General features: G+C 44.3%; 1 protein-coding gene across 1 annotated transcript in view; it reads right to left on the bottom strand.

The window, feature by feature from the left end:
• MTMR7 (myotubularin related protein 7) overlaps positions 1 to 17,330 on the bottom strand; it is a 94,918-nt gene that overhangs the window by 23,853 nt on the left and 53,735 nt on the right. Inside the window, exons 4-7 of the mRNA XM_031944122.1 lie at positions 16,565 to 16,722; positions 9,528 to 9,656; positions 8,256 to 8,390; positions 2,286 to 2,418 (exon numbers count right to left, since the gene is read on the bottom strand). Of these exons, the coding sequence (XP_031799982.1) occupies positions 2,286 to 2,418; positions 8,256 to 8,390; positions 9,528 to 9,656; positions 16,565 to 16,722 (555 nt within the window). The remainder of the gene's footprint in view (positions 1 to 2,285; positions 2,419 to 8,255; positions 8,391 to 9,527; positions 9,657 to 16,564; positions 16,723 to 17,330) is intronic.

Raw genomic sequence — 17,330 nt, 5'->3', positions numbered from 1 at the left:
TTCATTTTGGACCCTTACTCTATTCTAATCAGTATTAATCAATTTGACAGAATCATATCAAAGTTCTGTATATAAGCCATGAGCTGCAGATTCTAAGTTCACTTGCTTAACTATGGGAAATTAACTCAAGGCCCTCCACTCTGTTTTTGCTCTGTGATGATGACCAAGCCTGGCTTGGGAGAGGTGACAACTTAATGGAAATTCCCCCAAAATACTTTTTGTATTTCCAGACCAATCCTTGGTCCAACAGGAGCAGATGATCGTCTTATGACCACTTAGGTCACTGACTAGATGACTTGTACCATTTTCTCCTGTCCAAATTAGGAAGTCTGTCCATCTTATGTGGAGATACTTCTTGCTTCACTCAACTTGTGACCCTGCTGACATTATTTTGCTTATTCAATAGAATTATTCTGTATTTGTTACAACTGTTCTAGAATGACTGGACATCCAGTCATATAAAATTAGGGCCCTGGAAGGAGGAGGTATATCAAATCATTAAGAAGATCTGAGGTCCACTTCATTAGAAGGGCTCATGGATCCTTTAATAAAGTGCCATCAACTCATAACTCTCAGTCTCTCTTATTGTAGATGAGATAATTTTAATCTCCACACTCACAAATATCCAAATGCTCCTTGGTAGAAAAAGGATTCCCCCACCTTTGTTCTACATAAAAGAGTGTTGGAAAGAGGGAAGACAGGGGACATGTGGCCAATGCAGAAATTTTTTATCTCTGTATGTAACAGGAAATTTTGTTTTTCTTGGTTTCTCATTCGGGGAATGGAGGGTGGAGAAGCAGAAGGGAGAGAATACTGATTTGAAAATATAATAAAATTTAATTTAAAAAAATCACATGAATTGATCCAATCATTCTGGAGAGTAATTTGGAACTGTGCCCAAAGGCTATCAAACTGTGCCTACCCTTTGATTCAGCAGTGTCTCTATTGTGTCTGGATCCCAGAGATCATAAAAGAGGGAAAAGGACCTACATGTACAAAAACCCTTTGTAATAGCCCTTTTTCTAGTGGCAAGGAACTGGAAACTGAGTGGATGCCCGTCAGATGGGGAATGGCAGGATAAATTATGGTTATAAGTTATATGAGTTATATAAGTTAAATGAATGTAATGGGACATTTATGCTCCATAAGAAATGATCAACAAGCTGATTTCTGAAAGGTCTGGAGAGACTTACATGAACTGATGCTAAATGAAGTAAGTAGAACCAAGAGAACATTGTACACAGCAACAAGACTATGTGATGATCAGCTGTGATGGACTTGGCTCTTCTCAGCAAGGAAGTGATTCAAGACAATTCCAATAATCTTGTGATGGAGAGAGCCATCTGCATTCAGAGAGAGGGCTATGGAGACTGAATATGAATCATAACACAGTATTTTCACCTTTTTTGTTGTTGTTTTTTGTTTATTATTATCTTTCTCATTTTCCCCCTTTTTGATTGGATTTTTCTGGTACAGATGATAAATGTGGAAGTATTTGGAAGAACTGCACATGTTTAACCTATATTGGATTACCTGCTATCTAGTGGAGGGGGAAGGGAGAGAGAAACAGAGTTTTGTAAGGGTGAAAAATGCTGAAAACTCTCTTTGCAAATATTTTGAAAAACTTATTATTAAAAAAAAACCATGGAACTCTTAGGGATTATTGTTGAATCCTACAAATTGAGGAGGCATGTATGAGGAAACCCCTGTTTTATGAGGAAAGCCCCCGCTCAATGGGAACAAAGATGAGAGGAGTTTCATATTTTGGGTAACTTTGGGGCATATTCCAGATGACATTACTAGGTTTCTACCAAACCTGAGAACCAGCAGTAGTAGCTGGAGCACCACCTCCAGGCCCATATTACACCTCCCAGTTCATCCCATCCATAATGCCATAATCCAACACCAATTGGTGCAAATTTGTGCAAGGACACAATGAAGAATGGGAAGGGACTGCAGAGACTATCAAGTACTCTCCCTAATTTATAGATGAGGAAACTGAGACGTATAGACTTTTCCAAAATTATACAACTAGTAATAAACAGAACTGGGATTTGAACCCAGTCCTCCGGCTCCAGGGCCACAGTTCTTTGCATTGCCCCCCGATGCCTCCAAATTCTTATTCCCATAAAAGTACCAGAACACAGAATTCACAGGAACACCCCTAACCAGAGACTAGACTGGCCCTGAGAGGGCAAGGCTGGGCCCTGCATCCCTGGGCATCCCGGTCCTGGGGGATTGGGGGACCTCGGCTTGGGGACAGGAGGGGAGGGAGGCTCACTCACCCTCCAGCATTTTCTGCAGGCTGCTCCTCATGACGTGGATGTTCTCAATGCCAATGAACTGGAACTTGATGTTAGCGTAATTATCCTCGTTCTCATAGCCCTTGCCCGCTGCGCGGTTGGCCATGGCGTTGAGCTGCAAGGTGGAACAAGTCTGGTTACGCTCACTCAGGGGCAGCAGCCCCTGCATTTAAGGCAGCCCACCCCCTTGCACGAGTCCCTTCCTTTTGAGACTCCAAACCTTAACACTGCCTATGTCTTATACATACATAGCACTTGACCATTGTCTTCCCCACTGGAGTGCGAGCTCCATCTTCTCAGTCAATGTAAGGAAACCATATGGTTAAATGGGTTGGCCCAGCTTCTCCCAGCCTTTCCCATGGGAGCCGTTGAAATCTCTGAGGGCTTTTTCCCAAAAGCTATGTCCTGTTCCCCTCTGACAGGAAAGAGAGAGCTAAAAATCTCCACTGACTAAAGGCAGTGATGGACGCGTCCAATGGTGGTCCAGCACCTGGGAGAACACCTGACGACTTGGAGAAGCCTCAGAGGGAGGTATGGGCCGCGGAGCTGGTGTGGGAAGGACTTTGAGTAGACAGAGAGGGTGCCTTGGGGCTCTTACGGACTTTGTTTCAGAGGACAGAGGGTGCCATGGTTGTGAGAGCCAGAAGCTGTGTCTTCCTTCGCCTGCTGCTTTTCCCTGGTTCTCAAAGGATCATCCCTTGGGTCAATAAATGGAAAAACTCCACTTCCCGCCTGCTCGACAAATTGTGCACAAGGCAACGCCACGTAGCCCTCATATCCCCTAAGAGACGGGGGCCTAGAAACTTTGGGGGTGACAGCATCAGACCAAATTCATCATCAAACGAAAGACTTGAGAGTCTCAGTGGTCCTCAAACTTTTGTTCTCAATATCGTTATCTTATTAAAAATGATTGAGGATCTGGCCAAAGGGTTTTTGTTTATGTGGTTTATAGTTATAGATATTGATACTAATTATGAATTTGTAGACTCTCTAAAAGGATTTCAGAGATTCCCAGGATGCTCTGGACCAGACTTTGAGAACCACTGGCTAGTCCTCCATCTGGCCCGCCAGAAGGTGGCAGTATGTCACCTACCATTGGTCCAGTTGAGTAAGATGGGGATGTCTCAGGGTCTTGGCTCCCAGGATCCTAGGTTTAAAGCTCCAAGGAGACTTGGGGGCCAAGCCTACACCGTCTTATCCATCCAGAGCTGGCAAGAATCCCAGGAGCTAACTTGTCCAACATCCAGATTTTACAGATGAGGAAACAGACCCCAAGATCACAGAGGTAGTAAGCAGAAAAGGTGAGATTTGAACCTGACCAAATCCTTGTATTCCAGAGCCAGCTCTCTTTCCCCATCTTTGACTTCCTAAGCTAAGATAGTAATGGGGCAAAAATGGAAAAGATACACACTGAAAATTTACAGTCAACCTGGATGTAATGTAGTCAGGGGTCTTGCCCTGCACATATGGTGGAAACACTCCTTTCTCGCTTCCAAACCAAGGGCCTACTGTAATTTGTCCATCCTCCTCCCCAAGGAGGCCCAGAATCCCTTCTGGGTGCATGGCGTCCCCTTCCAAAGTGGCCAAGGCTGGAAAGCTGCTGTGGTCTCTCAGACCCTAAGGAAGCTGCTTCTTAGATGCTCCTTTCCATCTTGGTAGGATCCAGTCAAATCTGGATAGCCCTCTTCATTCCCCAGTGAGAATGGAGCTTTTATCAGCGATTGTCATGGAGTTCTATTTATTGGTTAGCACCAGTGACCTCCAAAAGCCCAGGGGTGCCTCCAGGTACCACGTGTTAGAAGGGTAACTGATATAGTGAGGGGCTTGGAGACCACGTCCCTCTGTGAGGGGACAGAGGATAATCAGACAGAGGAATGTGAGATCTCTTCAAGAGCTGGAGGGGAATTACTTGGAAGTAATTCTGCTTGGAACCAGAGGGACAAGGGGCAAAGGGGAAAGGAGCCTCATGGTCTGATGCCCCAAAGGGGAAGAAGACGCAGTCCTGCTAAGTAGGATCTGAGGTCTTCCGGTGGCAGTGACATAACTTGTGGTTGGTGGAGATGTAGGAGTCAGGACTTCAGCCAGTCTGTGGAGTAAGTAGTTATGATGCCCATTGTGCAGATTAGGAAACGAAGGCTGAGGGTAGTCCCATGCTCCATGGATACCCAACCAGGAGGTGTCAGAGGTGAAATCTAAGCTCAGGGGGACCGGCCTCCCATCTGGCACACTCTCTAGGTGGCCAAGTCCACCTGCTTTCCTATCTGACCATGTCCTCCAGGACAGTCTCAGACACAAGTTGCCGTAAAAGGTCCAAAGAGCACAGAGTTTACATTTAAATCCATCATTCAACTAAGACCTGCTGCATAAGGCATCGAGGAAGGTCACAGTGACCCACAAGGCCGGCCCTTGAGGATTTATGATCTAATGAGGGGAAAGAAGCACATCGACTCAGCCAGGAAGAATCAGCTCAATAAGCACTTAGTAAGTGCCTATGGGGTGCCAGGCACTGTGCCAGGTGCTGGGGCCACCAAGACAAAAATGAGCTGATCCCTGGTCTCCCAGAACTTCACTCTGACCAGAGCAGGTGGCCCAAGTCCATGCTGACTCTGGGGTATGTGTCTGAATCCTTCTCTGATACTTAGGGACTGTGTGACTCTGGGCAAGTCAGTGAGCTTCCCGGACCTGTTTCCATGGGTCTGGATGGTCTGAAAGGAGGTCACTTCTGGCTCTAGACTAAGGCTGCTTTAAAAGGAGACGTATTCACAGCCACAAAGGCTCTAGAGGAACCAGATCCTTGAGGGGAGGGTCCTCAGAAGTGGCCGAGACCCCAGTGCCCTCACTCGGGGACCTCCAGGCTGGCTCTGCCTTCTGGCACTTGTGGGCATCCCCCGAGTGCTGGTCAGCCTCTCTCCTTATGAGGAAGCCTCTCATAAAAGGAGTTCCTCTGAGGAAGAAGTGGGGACTAAAGTCTGGTGAAGAACTCTCCACAGGGACTCCTCTAACTGAGGACGCTGCTGCTCACCAGCCTGCCAGATCTAGATAGGGAAGGAGATCAGATCCAACACTCTCATTTTACAGATGAGAAAATCATGGTCCAGGCAAGAGAAGAGACTTGCTCAGGGTCACGTAGATGGCCATTCCCAGTTCCAGGTCTGAGGCAGCTCCACTTACACTCCAGCTTTCCATGTTGCAATCGTTTTAACCCTGATCCTTTAACTGAACATTAAACCTGAAATGCAATTAATTTTCTTTCCATGGAGACCTAAAGTATACATGTACTGCTGCCCCACATAACAGACCAGTCCGGCTCCCATTCCTTCATCTTCTCTGAGAGGAGGCAATGAGAAAGGTGGGGCACCAGAACTCAGGCTGGGGTCCTGGCAGGCTTGGCCCACTCTCAGCCCTGCACGCAGTCAGCATTTGGGTGTTCTTCCAGAAATGAATGGAGACTGGTACCAGCAGCACGTCCTTGCCCGCCCCGGCCAACCCAGATCCTTAGGGAGGAGAATCTGCAGGTGAGATCTTTATATGGACTAAAGTCCTAGCAGCCTCTGGGGGCAAATGTGTGTGAGCAGAGAGGGAAGAAATGTGGGGAAAGAGGAAAAGAAGGGAAGGGAAGAAAAGCAGATAGAGAGAAAGGACAAGAAGGAAGAGAGAAGGAAAGGAGGGGAGTGGGAGAGGAGAAGAGAGGAAGAGAGATAGGAAAAGAGAAGAGGGAGGGAGGGAGAGAGAATGGGGAGAGGTGGGGGTAGATAGAGGGAGGAAGCAGAGAAGGAGGGAGGAGAGGGGAGCAGATAGAGAAAGGACAAGAAGAAGGAGAGAAGGAAATGAGAAGGGGGAGAGGAGAGGAAAGAGGAAGAGAGATGGGAAGAGAGAGGAAGAGAGAAAGGGGAGAAGAATGGGAGTAGATAGAGGGAGCAGAAAAAGAGGGAGGGGAGGGGAGCAGATAGAGAAAGAAAGGACAAGAAGAAGAGTAGGATAGGAGGAGAGGGAGAGGAGACGAGAGGAAGAGAGAGATGGGAAGAGAAAAGAGGGAGAAAGAAGGGGGAGAATGGGGGTAGAGAGAAGAGGGAGGAAGCAGAAAAGAGAAGGGAGGGAAGTGGAACAGATAGAGAGAGAAAGGACAAGAAGGAGGAAAGAAGGAAAGGAGGAGGGGGAGAGGAGAGGAGAGAGGGAGAGAGAAGGGGAGGAAGGAGGGGGGGGTAGATAGAGGAGGGAGGGGGAAGAGAGGGAGAGAGAAAGCTGGGGGGGAACAAAAGGTCAAGGGCACAGTTTTTTGGCTCCTTAATGGCCCAGTGTCAGAACTATTATCTATCACTGAGAAGAAATAATCCAGAAGCTAAAAATACTCCCCCAAACTGTGCCTCCTGATCAGCTAAATCTGGGATTGGCCCAGCTCTGTCTGTCATGGCATTTCCTTGAAGGTTTTCACAGTGGAGAGCAACCTTGAGTCCTTCCCCTCATTAGCTGCTGAGCTGGGCTCAACAAGAACCAAGGCTGAAAAACGGCCTCGGGCCAGGACCGAGCTACCTGGTGCCCAGGGGCAGCCAGAACTTCCTTTCTCTTGTGTCTCTGAAAGACCAGCAGCCCCTGGAATAGCACAGAGCCTGGGGGCGGGCAGACCTGGGGAGACCAAAGCTGGTCGGAAGCAGAGCAGAGAGACAGGATTCAGGAACCCAAAAATGGATCCCAAGGATCCACAGATGGCTGGTTTTCACATGAAGGTCTCCTATAGGAGGCTGGTGCTCAATGTCAGATGCTGGTGATGTATCTCCTGCAGAATCTCTCTTCCTAACTCAGCAGATATGAGAAGAATGACCTAGGAAGGCCCTTAACATCACCCCCACCCCTAATTCACCCTTAACATAACCCACCTTAGCAGGTCCCTTGCCACTGAGCCAATGGGTAATGTCCTCATCTGTTCTTTCTTGGGGGAGATGGATGGATAGCCTTAATTCATAGGGAGAGCTCTCCCTGCCAACTGTCCCCACTTCTGCCCCAAGATGCCTGGCTCGTAAGACCCCATCAAGGCAACCCTGGGAAATATCACCAGTGGGGGCTTTATTTTCTCTTCCTTGCCCCTTGTTCCTCCCCCAATCTGGGAGGCCCAGACATCCTCAGGCAGGAAGAACAAAGTGGCTATTCAGACCACTTAGATGACCTGAAACTCACCCAATTACAAGCCCAGGGGTGAGATGAAGATTACAAGCACCAGATCTCACTGTCTGTGGAGCATCTTAAAGTCCTCTGGGCTTTGCCATCTGCCTTGCTGCTATGCCAGCCTAGCCCCCAGCCCTGGCCTGGACCCTGGGTCTTGCCATTCTCCTGAAGACACGTTTTGTTTCCCTCAGTTAGAATTTGAGTTTCTTGAGGGCATGGACTGTCTCATCTTTTCTATTTGTATCTCCAGTCTTAGAATGGTACTGGGCACTTGATAAATCTTGTTTCACCCATCCATTCACTCCATCCATCCATCCATCCCTATACATTTACCTATCTATCCATATCCATTTATTTATCTATTCATCCATCCATCCATCTACCCTCTATCTATTTATTCATCCTTCCATCCATCTATCAATCCATTTATCTATCATCTATCTATCCATCTCTCTACTTATCCATCCATCCATCTACCAATCCATTCATCCATCCATTGGGCTTTTCAAACCAAACATGTATTTACCAGTTATGCCCGGTGCTGGGATTACAAAGAAGGGCTCACAGTTGGAATCACATGAGCCTCTGGTCACCAGACGTTGCCCATTAGCTGAATAATGGCTCAACTTTTGAGCACATTCTGTACCCAATGGGTCTGTGTGGCTGATTCTGCTTCCAAGCACTTCTGATGGGATGTCAGGTTTGACATTGGATTGTCCTAGGAGCACTCCCCACCCCCATCCCGAGGGACAGTCACAGGGTGGATGCCCTTCTTGGGGGCCTTGACCTCACCTTAGGTCGTGTGTCCACAACATACATAAAGTCACTCCCGGGGTTGGCTCTTCGAATTGCCTGCAGCATCTGCTCATCCTCAAGACAGCGGGCACTGAAACCGGACAAAGGCTGGCTGCTCCGGCAGATGGAGGCCTGGGGGAGGCAACAGAAACTGCTTGCTGAGGCTGGCCATGGACCCCAAGGGCCCCTGGGCACCATACGAGCCACATACTCTGTACCTGAGTAACCATTCCCAAACATCAAGGAGAACATTAGTGTCAGGTTAATGGGCTCTGAGCCGACATTCACCGGCTCATGTCCAAAGTCTTACATGGATTACTGAATCCATGCACAGTGCAGTTCAGCAGATGGGAAATACATCCACCCAGGTGTGGAAAGGGGTTAGCCCTCCACAGGTTTAGGTGGGATGAGACTACCAAGTACTGAGGTCAGCTATTTAAAAGCAAAGGAGTCTCCAGAGGAGAGTGCTCCTTCTGAGTAACCTCAGGAGGCTATACATTTATTCTGAGGTCACTGCCACCCTGGAAAATGACTCTGGATTTCCCTGCCAGAATGCCACTGTAGAGAGCTCTCTCCATCTCCTTACTTCATGGTGGCTTACGGCTTTGTTCAACATTCTCCACCAGGGAATAACAGCCCATCCAAACTGGGAGGGATTCTAGAGAGCATTCGGTCTATCTGAACAAAGTCAACAAGCCTTTATTCAGCACTTACTATGTACTAGACATTGTGCCAAGAGTGTTTTGGAAAAAAATTGAGCCAGAAGACAAGATGGCAAAGGATTTGTCCAGGGAAATGTAATTTGCAAGTGGAAAAGCCAGCCCTTGAACCCAGGTCTCCAGGCTTGGTCCCTTGAGGCTTATGAATTTTCAGTTCATTTCTACCAATTAAACCAACTTTCCACAGACACCAAATTGGTCATTGTGACCCTTCTCACAGAAACACACTGCTTCTCTGCAGGACGGTTCCAGCAGCACTTTGGGGACATGTCCATGGTCTCCCAAGGGGTCTATGAATGAGGGCCACAGGCTCTCATCTGAGCCCAGTGACTAATGGTGTGGAGGGGCTCATCACTGCAGCTCGACTACAAGTCACCAGGACACACACAGGGCGGCAGGGCCAGGGTCCTGTGCCAGAGCAGGGCTGGACAACGCTGATGATCAGAATGAAAGAGTTCTATTTCTGAGCCCATCCCCAAAAGGGAAGACATAGAGACCCAGGTCACAGCAGACCAAGGAGAAGCAAGTCTGGAACTCAAGATTCACTCACATTGGTGTCTTTACAGTAATAAGACAAGGCAGGGAACCGCCGGCGGCTTCGGAACTTGGAGCTACCCACGATGATATGCGCAGTGGCTGACCTGGGGACATAGACGTCAGTGGGATACGAGTCACAGACCTGTCCAACAGAATACAAGGGAGGCTTTAGAAAATCCACTGGAATATCTGTACATTGAGACCCAAGCACCAGGTTTCCTGGATTTCTAAGTTGTCAGTCCAAGGAGAGAATGGGGCTGGGGGAGAAAGAGTATAAGAGGGGAAAGAGAAAGACAGTGAGAGAGACAGAGAGACAAAGACAGAGAGAGATGAAGGGAGGGAGACAGAGAGACAGAGATAGAGAAGAGAAGCAGAGAGACAGAGACAGAGTCAGAGAGACAGAAAGACAGAGAAGCAGGAATAGAGATAAAGACAAAGAGTCAGAGAGACAGAGACAGAAAGATAGAAAGACAGAGACAGAGAGACAGAAAGATAGAGAGATAGAGACAGAGACAGAGACAAAGACAGAGACAAAGAGTCAGAGAGACAGAGACAGAGAGATACACACACAGAGAAAGAGACAGAGATGGAGAGGGAGGGAGAGAGAGACAAAGAAGGAGGAGGAGGAGGAAGAGGAAGAGGAAGAGAAGGAAGAAAAAGTGGGAGGAAGAGGAAGAGGAGAAAGAGGAAAAGTATAGGGAGAAAGAAAAGGGAAAGAAAGAAAAGGAGGAGGAGGAGGAGGAGGAAGAAAAAGAAGGGGGGAAAGGGAGAAAAAGGAATCAGGGAGGAAGAGAAAGGAGGGAAAGAGAGAGAGCCCAGCTCTGACCAATGGACCTTCATCACATAGCTTCAGAAGAACGTACAGAAAAGTTCAGGTGATGATCCCACAAGACTTATTATTCTAAGGCAGTTTCTTCACCAAGGAATTTTTGGATTCTAGGACTGGGCAGGACCTCAGAGGTTATGTAGCCCAAGCCCCTCATTTGACAGATGGGGAAACTGAGGCTCAGGAAAGTTTAAGGGACTTGCTACAAGTCACACAGCATTCTGCTGTGTCCTCACAATGGTGATCCGTTTATCCCAGGATCCTCCCTGGCTGCCTCCCCTTGGAGTGTAAATTTGAAGTGGGCAGATTTCAAAGGGTTCAGAAGGAAGAGAGTTAAGACTGTGAGGTCTAAAATTCTAAAGAAGACACTAATCCCTGGGGCTAATGGGAGGAATGGGAAACTCTTGAGAAGGAAACTGAATACACTTTGCAAAATGGATCAGTGAATGGGGAAAGAGGATTTTTCTAAATTGGTCAATGTGGATACAGGGAATTCAACAACCAATCTGATTTTGAAATTTTTATTAACACCTTTAATTTTTATATCAACAATTCCTCCCAATATATTCCCCCTACCTCTTCTCAAAGAGCTATCTCTTATTTTTTTAAAAAAAAAGAAAGGAAAAAGAAACAATTAATCAAAAGTAACCAACTCATCAACCAATTTATACATAGAATTTTTCCTCCATCTCTGCCAAGAAAGAAGGGAGTTGCACGTTCATGTTTCTCATTCAGAGCCAATCTAGGCTATTCTAATTATATAACATTCATCTGTGATTCCTTTTTTCCAGTTGCTGATCTTTCCATTTATATTGTTGTAGTCTTCTACGTTATTTTTTTCACTTTACTTTCCAGAAGTTCCTTTAGGACTTCCAATGCTTCCCTGAATTTTTAATTCATTATTTTTCAGAGTGTAGCCACATCCCATAGCAAGCACACAGGAAAAAAAAAAAGTCTTAGCCATTCCCCAGTCAGTGGACATCTACTTGTAATTAGAAAAGATACTTACACACACACATACATTATATACGTGGGCTTTGGCATATATGGGGCTTTTATTTTTATCTTCTGGGGTATATACTTAGCCAGAAGATATTGGGATCAAAGGATCTAGATGGGTCAGTCCCTTTCTTAACATAGTTCCTAAATGCTTTCCAGAATGATTAGACCAATTCATGGTTCCATCAACAGAGTGAGTATTCAGAGTACCTGCTAATTTTAACTCCTCCAACCTTGATTATATCCAATTTTATCTCTTTGCCAAGATGCTGGGTATGAGGTGAAACCTTCAAATTGTTCTGATGTGCATTTCTCTTAATATTAAAGATTTTGTGCATTTTTCATACAGTTATTCACAGTTTGTTCACAATGTGGAATGGCTCTTGGTCTTATGAATTGGGGTTAGTGTCCCTATCTTGGATAGCAGACTTTTATCAAAGATATTTGAGACATTTACAATTTCTTTTTTTTTATCCTAATTGCATTGATTTTTAGTTGTGCAAAAAAGATTGCAATTCCAAGTAGTTATATTTAACTGTTAAATAAATCTGTGCGCTTGTTTCTATCTTTTGTTTAGTTAAGAACACTCCATTTATCTGTAGCTATAAAAGGCAGCTGAGCTGGTTCTTCTAATTTTTTAATGATCTCACCTTCAATATTTGAGTCCAAAGGTCATTTTGAGCTTATTGTGATAGAAAATTTATTTTCCAGTTTTCCCAACAGCTCTTGTAAAACAAGAAATTCTTCCACAAGTAATATTTTGAATGCTGACTTATTTCAACTTAGATTTTTTTTAAAAAAGATATGTACAAAAGATGGAAACAAAACTAGTACCAGAAGATGCATGTAAAAGCATGGTATGATCCTGTCTGGCCAAAGACATAAAAAGGAAGACTAAGCTAGATCTTAGGAGCAGGAGTATGCTGTTAAATGTTTAGTAACTGGCTCTCTGGAAGCATCAGAACTCGGCACAATTTTAGATTTAATTTGCATCATTAAATTTTGTCCATCACCTTAAGTCTAGTTAATCAATAAAACAATCAAGCCCTGATTTATAGGGTTTGCCAATTTCAGAGGTATAAATGCTTACCTGAATTTTAACATTCAGTTCTTAGGTGCTGATATGAGCTGACTCCAGCACAGCCCTGCTTGGGAGGAAACTAAGAATAGCTGAAAGGCTGCGGGTTATTTTTAAGCTTTAGTGTGGGGAAAAAAAGGGGGGGGGAATGAAAGAAAGGACAGAATCTACCTGATGTGAATGGGAAGCTATCAGAGAAGAGATGGTGGAGTTGGTAAGTTCTTTTTGTCTTTTTGCTTGTTTTCTCTACCAAGGAAAATGATCTTTGGCCTGAAGAGGGTAGAACAGAATTGGTTGAAGGGGAGTTGAAACCCAAAGTAACTAGGGAAAGACTTCAAGTTATTGAGCCTGGGGGTACTATATCCCAGAGTACTGGAAGGACTGGAGGATGTTACTGTTAATCGAGACAGAGATTTGGAAAGATAATGAAGAGAATAACAAAGGACTAGAGAAGGGCAAATTTTATCTTGATTTTCAAAAAAAAAAAAAAAAAAAAAAAAGAATGGAGAATAAAGGCTACAAAATATAATCTAGTGAGCTTAACTTTTGTTCCTGGCAAAATTCAAGCATGCATTCTTTTTAGAGGATGGCTCATGAATATTTAGAAAAGAAAACAGTGATCATAAAGAAGCAGTCAGGTTTCAGCAAGAACAGCAGTGCCAGATTAACATTATTTCATTTTTCTGACAAGGTTACTAGCTGGTAGATCAGGAAACTATGTTGCTATTCTATATCTAGATATTAGCAGAGTGCCTGATACAGTCTTCACGTAATCTCTGTGTAAATGTAGATACAAAAATATAGGCAGGATGACAGTATAATCAGCTGAATCTGAAACTAGTGAAAACACAATTCTCAAAGCATACATAAATGATGTAAGATGAACTTGAAAAGGAGTCTCCTATGGAGGGTCTTAGTGATCTAAGATTGATCCTTTTTATTTATTTATTTACTTTAACATTTTCATCATTGTCTTAGCTATAGACAAGCTTACTAAATTAGCTGTGTTGGAGGCATTTTTTGCAAGGTGTTGGCAGATTAGGTCACTGAGATAATGAGATGAAGCCGAAATAGACAGATAGATAGAAAAAAGAAAGATAGTCAAACTCTGGTCTGAAAAAATAGATTTCAGAAATATAAGAAGGAAGAAGACTATACATCCCTTTATCCTAAAAAGATCTGAGAGTTTTAGTGGGCCACAAGATCAATATGCAAATGAATCATCATCATTCATTCATTAATTCATTGTAATTATAGCTGATATATAGATAGCTGCACTGAACCTAGAGTAAAGAAGACCCGAGTTTAAATTTGGCCTTAGATACTTACTAGCTGTGTGACCCTGGGCAAGTCACTTAACTTTCTTTGCTTCAGTAGTTCAGTTGTAAAATGAGCCAGAAAAGAAAATGTCAAACCACTTTAGTATCTCTGCAAGAGTTGGAAATGACTGAAAGGACTGAACAATAACAATAAATATAGCACTTGAAGGTTTGTAAAGCACTTTACATGTGTTTACATCTCATTTGATTTTTACAATAACCCTGCAAGGTAGGTGCCATTACTATTCCCATTTTATAGATGAGAAAACTGAGGCTGACAAAGGTTAAAAGATTTGCCCATGGTCACATAGGTAGAAAGGGCCTGAGGCAAGATTTGAACTCAGCTCTTCCTGATTGAAATTCCATGATCTGTCTAGTGAGTCACCTCCCTTCTACTCCTGGACACATATCCCAAAGAAACCAAAAGCTAGAAATAAAGTTCCTAGGCATACCGGGAGATTTATAGCAGCATCTGTTAGGGTAAGAAAGTTTGTGCCCATCATTTGGGGAATGGTTGACAGATTGTGGTAGATGTAGGAAATGAGCGTTATTGTGTTGCCAGGAATGATGACCATGAGGAATTTAAAGAAACACTAGAAGTCTTTTCTGAATGGATAAAGATCAAAGAAAATCCATGGGCTTCAATCCAGGTCATATGAGAATTAGTGGAAGGGACTGGGGATGTTTTTCCTAGAGAAGAGAAGAGAAGCCTTGCGGGGGACATGACTACTATCTGTTATGGGAGTTCTGTGAGATGGGGAAGGGGTGAGACTTGTTCTGTTCGGTCCCAGAACTAGGAGCAGTGATGGGGCAGTATCCACGAGGCTCACTTGGGCTGGATGTAAGCTCTCACACTGAGAGCTGTCCAAAAATGAGAGGGGTTGCTTGGAAGAATGGTGGGCTCCTAGTCCTTGGACATCCTGGATGACTGCTTGTCAGGGATGTAAGATTGGAGGGGGGAGTATTCTGGATTGGAGGTGGATGAGCTAGTCTCTGAAAACCATTCCAATGATTAACTCCTTTGATTCTATGAAAGTAGAACCAGGAAAGCGATCTACTCACTGACAAGGGAAAGCCAGCACTAACTCAGCTGGGCTCCAGTGAAGCATAATTACTGGGCTCCAGAGGATGCCCACTGAGGCACACATTCCTATTTCTGGTACAGAGGCAGGAGAAAATGGCTGATGAACATGGCATTCCCCCTCAGAAGGGACAGCTATACCATCTGCTTTTGCAGATGTTCCTCTGTTCCTCTATTGCAAGGAAGGGTTTTACTGGGCTTGGCTGTACTGCCAAGATTCAAAGAAATAAAAGGAAAATAATAAGCCAACAGGAGCAAATCCTGGTTTGTTCACCAATAATTTTTCCATCTATCTGGTATCATTCAAAGGCACTGATTTTAGACATCACTCTTTAATAAAGAACTATACCAGGCAACTGGGAAATGAGCTTTGAATTAATTGGGTCTCACTCACTCATGACTGCCAGATTATTAAAACTCATGGATCCAAGTACATCTTTCTTCTGCTTAAAAGCCAAGAAATTGCCTTCTGTTTACTGAAGGAAATCCAAAGTCTTTAGGATTGAAAGGTTTAAAATTAGGTATTGAAAGCCTATTTTTCAGAGCTTTCCATGCTACTCCTGCCAAACACCCAAATTCCTTCTATCCTGTAAACATGTCCTATGCTTTCTTTTTTAAAAATCATATTATTATCTAATAAAGCATTTATCACAATTAGAAACACCAAAAGGACAGCAGTGAGAAGTGTCAGTACCTTCTCAGTGGAGGACTCTAGGCTCCTACTTCTAGAAATGAGTTCCTAGAAAGCTCCCATGTTTCCACACTTTTGAATATTTACATCTGGATTTACATTCAATATTGAATACCTGGCACAAGTTCCATAAAAGTGAAAACCAAATCTTCTTTGGGTCTTTTGGTTTCTAGAGAAACTCCACATTTAGTTTTTTAAAATTATTTTTCTTAAAATACATCTATTATTTATTTTTAACATTCATTTAAAATTTTTTGAATTCTAAATTCTCTCCCTCCCTACCTTACCTACTGAAAAGGCAAGCAATGCGATATCAATTACACATGTGAAATCATGGGAAACATCTTTCCATATTAGCCACGCTGCACAAAAAAGCAAGAAAAATAAAAAATAAAAAAATGATGCCTTGATCTGGCATTCAGATGTCATCAGTTCTCTCTCTGGAGGTATACAGCATTTTAAATCAACTTCCTATTGAAGTTAAAAGCAAACGTGACCTGGCTGTTACCATAAGAAGGTATAGAAAAATTTTGTCCCAAAATCTCCAAGCTGAAAAGCACCCTGGAAATCATCAGATCTAAATACTTCCTTTTTTGAGAAGGGGGATGAAGTGGAGCAGGGACATGGGAGTGAAATTTTATTGTTGCTTCAGCTCAAGATCTCAAAGCAGAGGTTGGTTAAAGTCTAGATCAGGAGAGAGATCACTCTCCTGACTTCTAATGACATGTTCTTTTTTTTTTCTCTAGGAGCCCCTACGTCTTCAATCTTTTTAAAATATTGGAGAAGAGCATTCTCTACATGAGGGAAGGGGCAGAAATAAGCCTTTTTATAGCACTTACTAAGGGCATGAGAATACTGACCATCCAGGAATTGGGTCAGCTTTCCAACAAGTGTTCCAACCAGCTCTCATGGCCACATCTTTCCCCATAAAAAGTCTGGTTTAAAAAGGAGCAGAGGGGAGGGGTGATCAGAGATCTGGGGAAGGGCTTAGTAAGCCCTGTCATGCGGGTCTCTAAGTAATCCTGTCCCCATCTGCCCATCACCCAATGCACTCACCCGGTAGTCTCTGTTGACATCACTGAGGTGCCAGCAGCTATTGGGGATACCCATGCGTTTGTACTCCTCACGGAGATCCACCAACTTCCAGCCTTGCTCCCGTTCTTCCTTGTCCAGCTTGGGGTTGAAGGAGAAACAGAACAGCTCTTCATATTTCACTGAAAGACAGAGGTCAAAATGTATTGAGATCCAGGCACCTAAAATGCTCCAGGCCCAGCACCTATCAGGATGCTCTTTTTGTTCTATTTATGCTTATGAAAGGCTTCCTTTCCCCACTGTTCCTTCTTCCATTCCCCCTCCTGCCCCAGAGCCTGTGAGAACCATATTTATAGCAGCCCTCTTTGGGCTAACTCCTTCTTTCACGACTGATGTACAAACATAAATAAGGATGTTATACAGACAGCTTCCAGAGTGCTGGGCCCTCCCAGGCTTCCCAGGTCTTGTTCCATGTCTTGCAAACAGCTTTCCTTCCTCACCAAGCTTACTACTATTGATTACAATAAGATGAACACATCTCCTCTTCAGCCCTTTCTGAGATCCATGTTCTTCCCTTCCTTTCTGCTCCACCATGTTCCTTCCTTCCTTTCTGCTCCACCATGGTCCTCCCTTCCATTCTGCTCCATGGTCCTCCCTTCCTTTCTGCTCCACCATGTTCCTCCCTTCCTTTCTGCTCCATCTTAACTTAAATGGAAGAGAACTTGGTGTTCCACTCCCTCACTCTTAGCGTCAGCACATGGCTCTTAACAACTAGTCATGCCTACCCCAC

This window comes from Sarcophilus harrisii, chromosome 6 (genome assembly GCF_902635505.1).
Source record: "Sarcophilus harrisii chromosome 6, mSarHar1.11, whole genome shotgun sequence".
NCBI classification, from domain to species: domain Eukaryota; kingdom Metazoa; phylum Chordata; class Mammalia; order Dasyuromorphia; family Dasyuridae; genus Sarcophilus; species Sarcophilus harrisii.
This window is presented reverse-complemented; position numbering and strand designations above follow the sequence as displayed.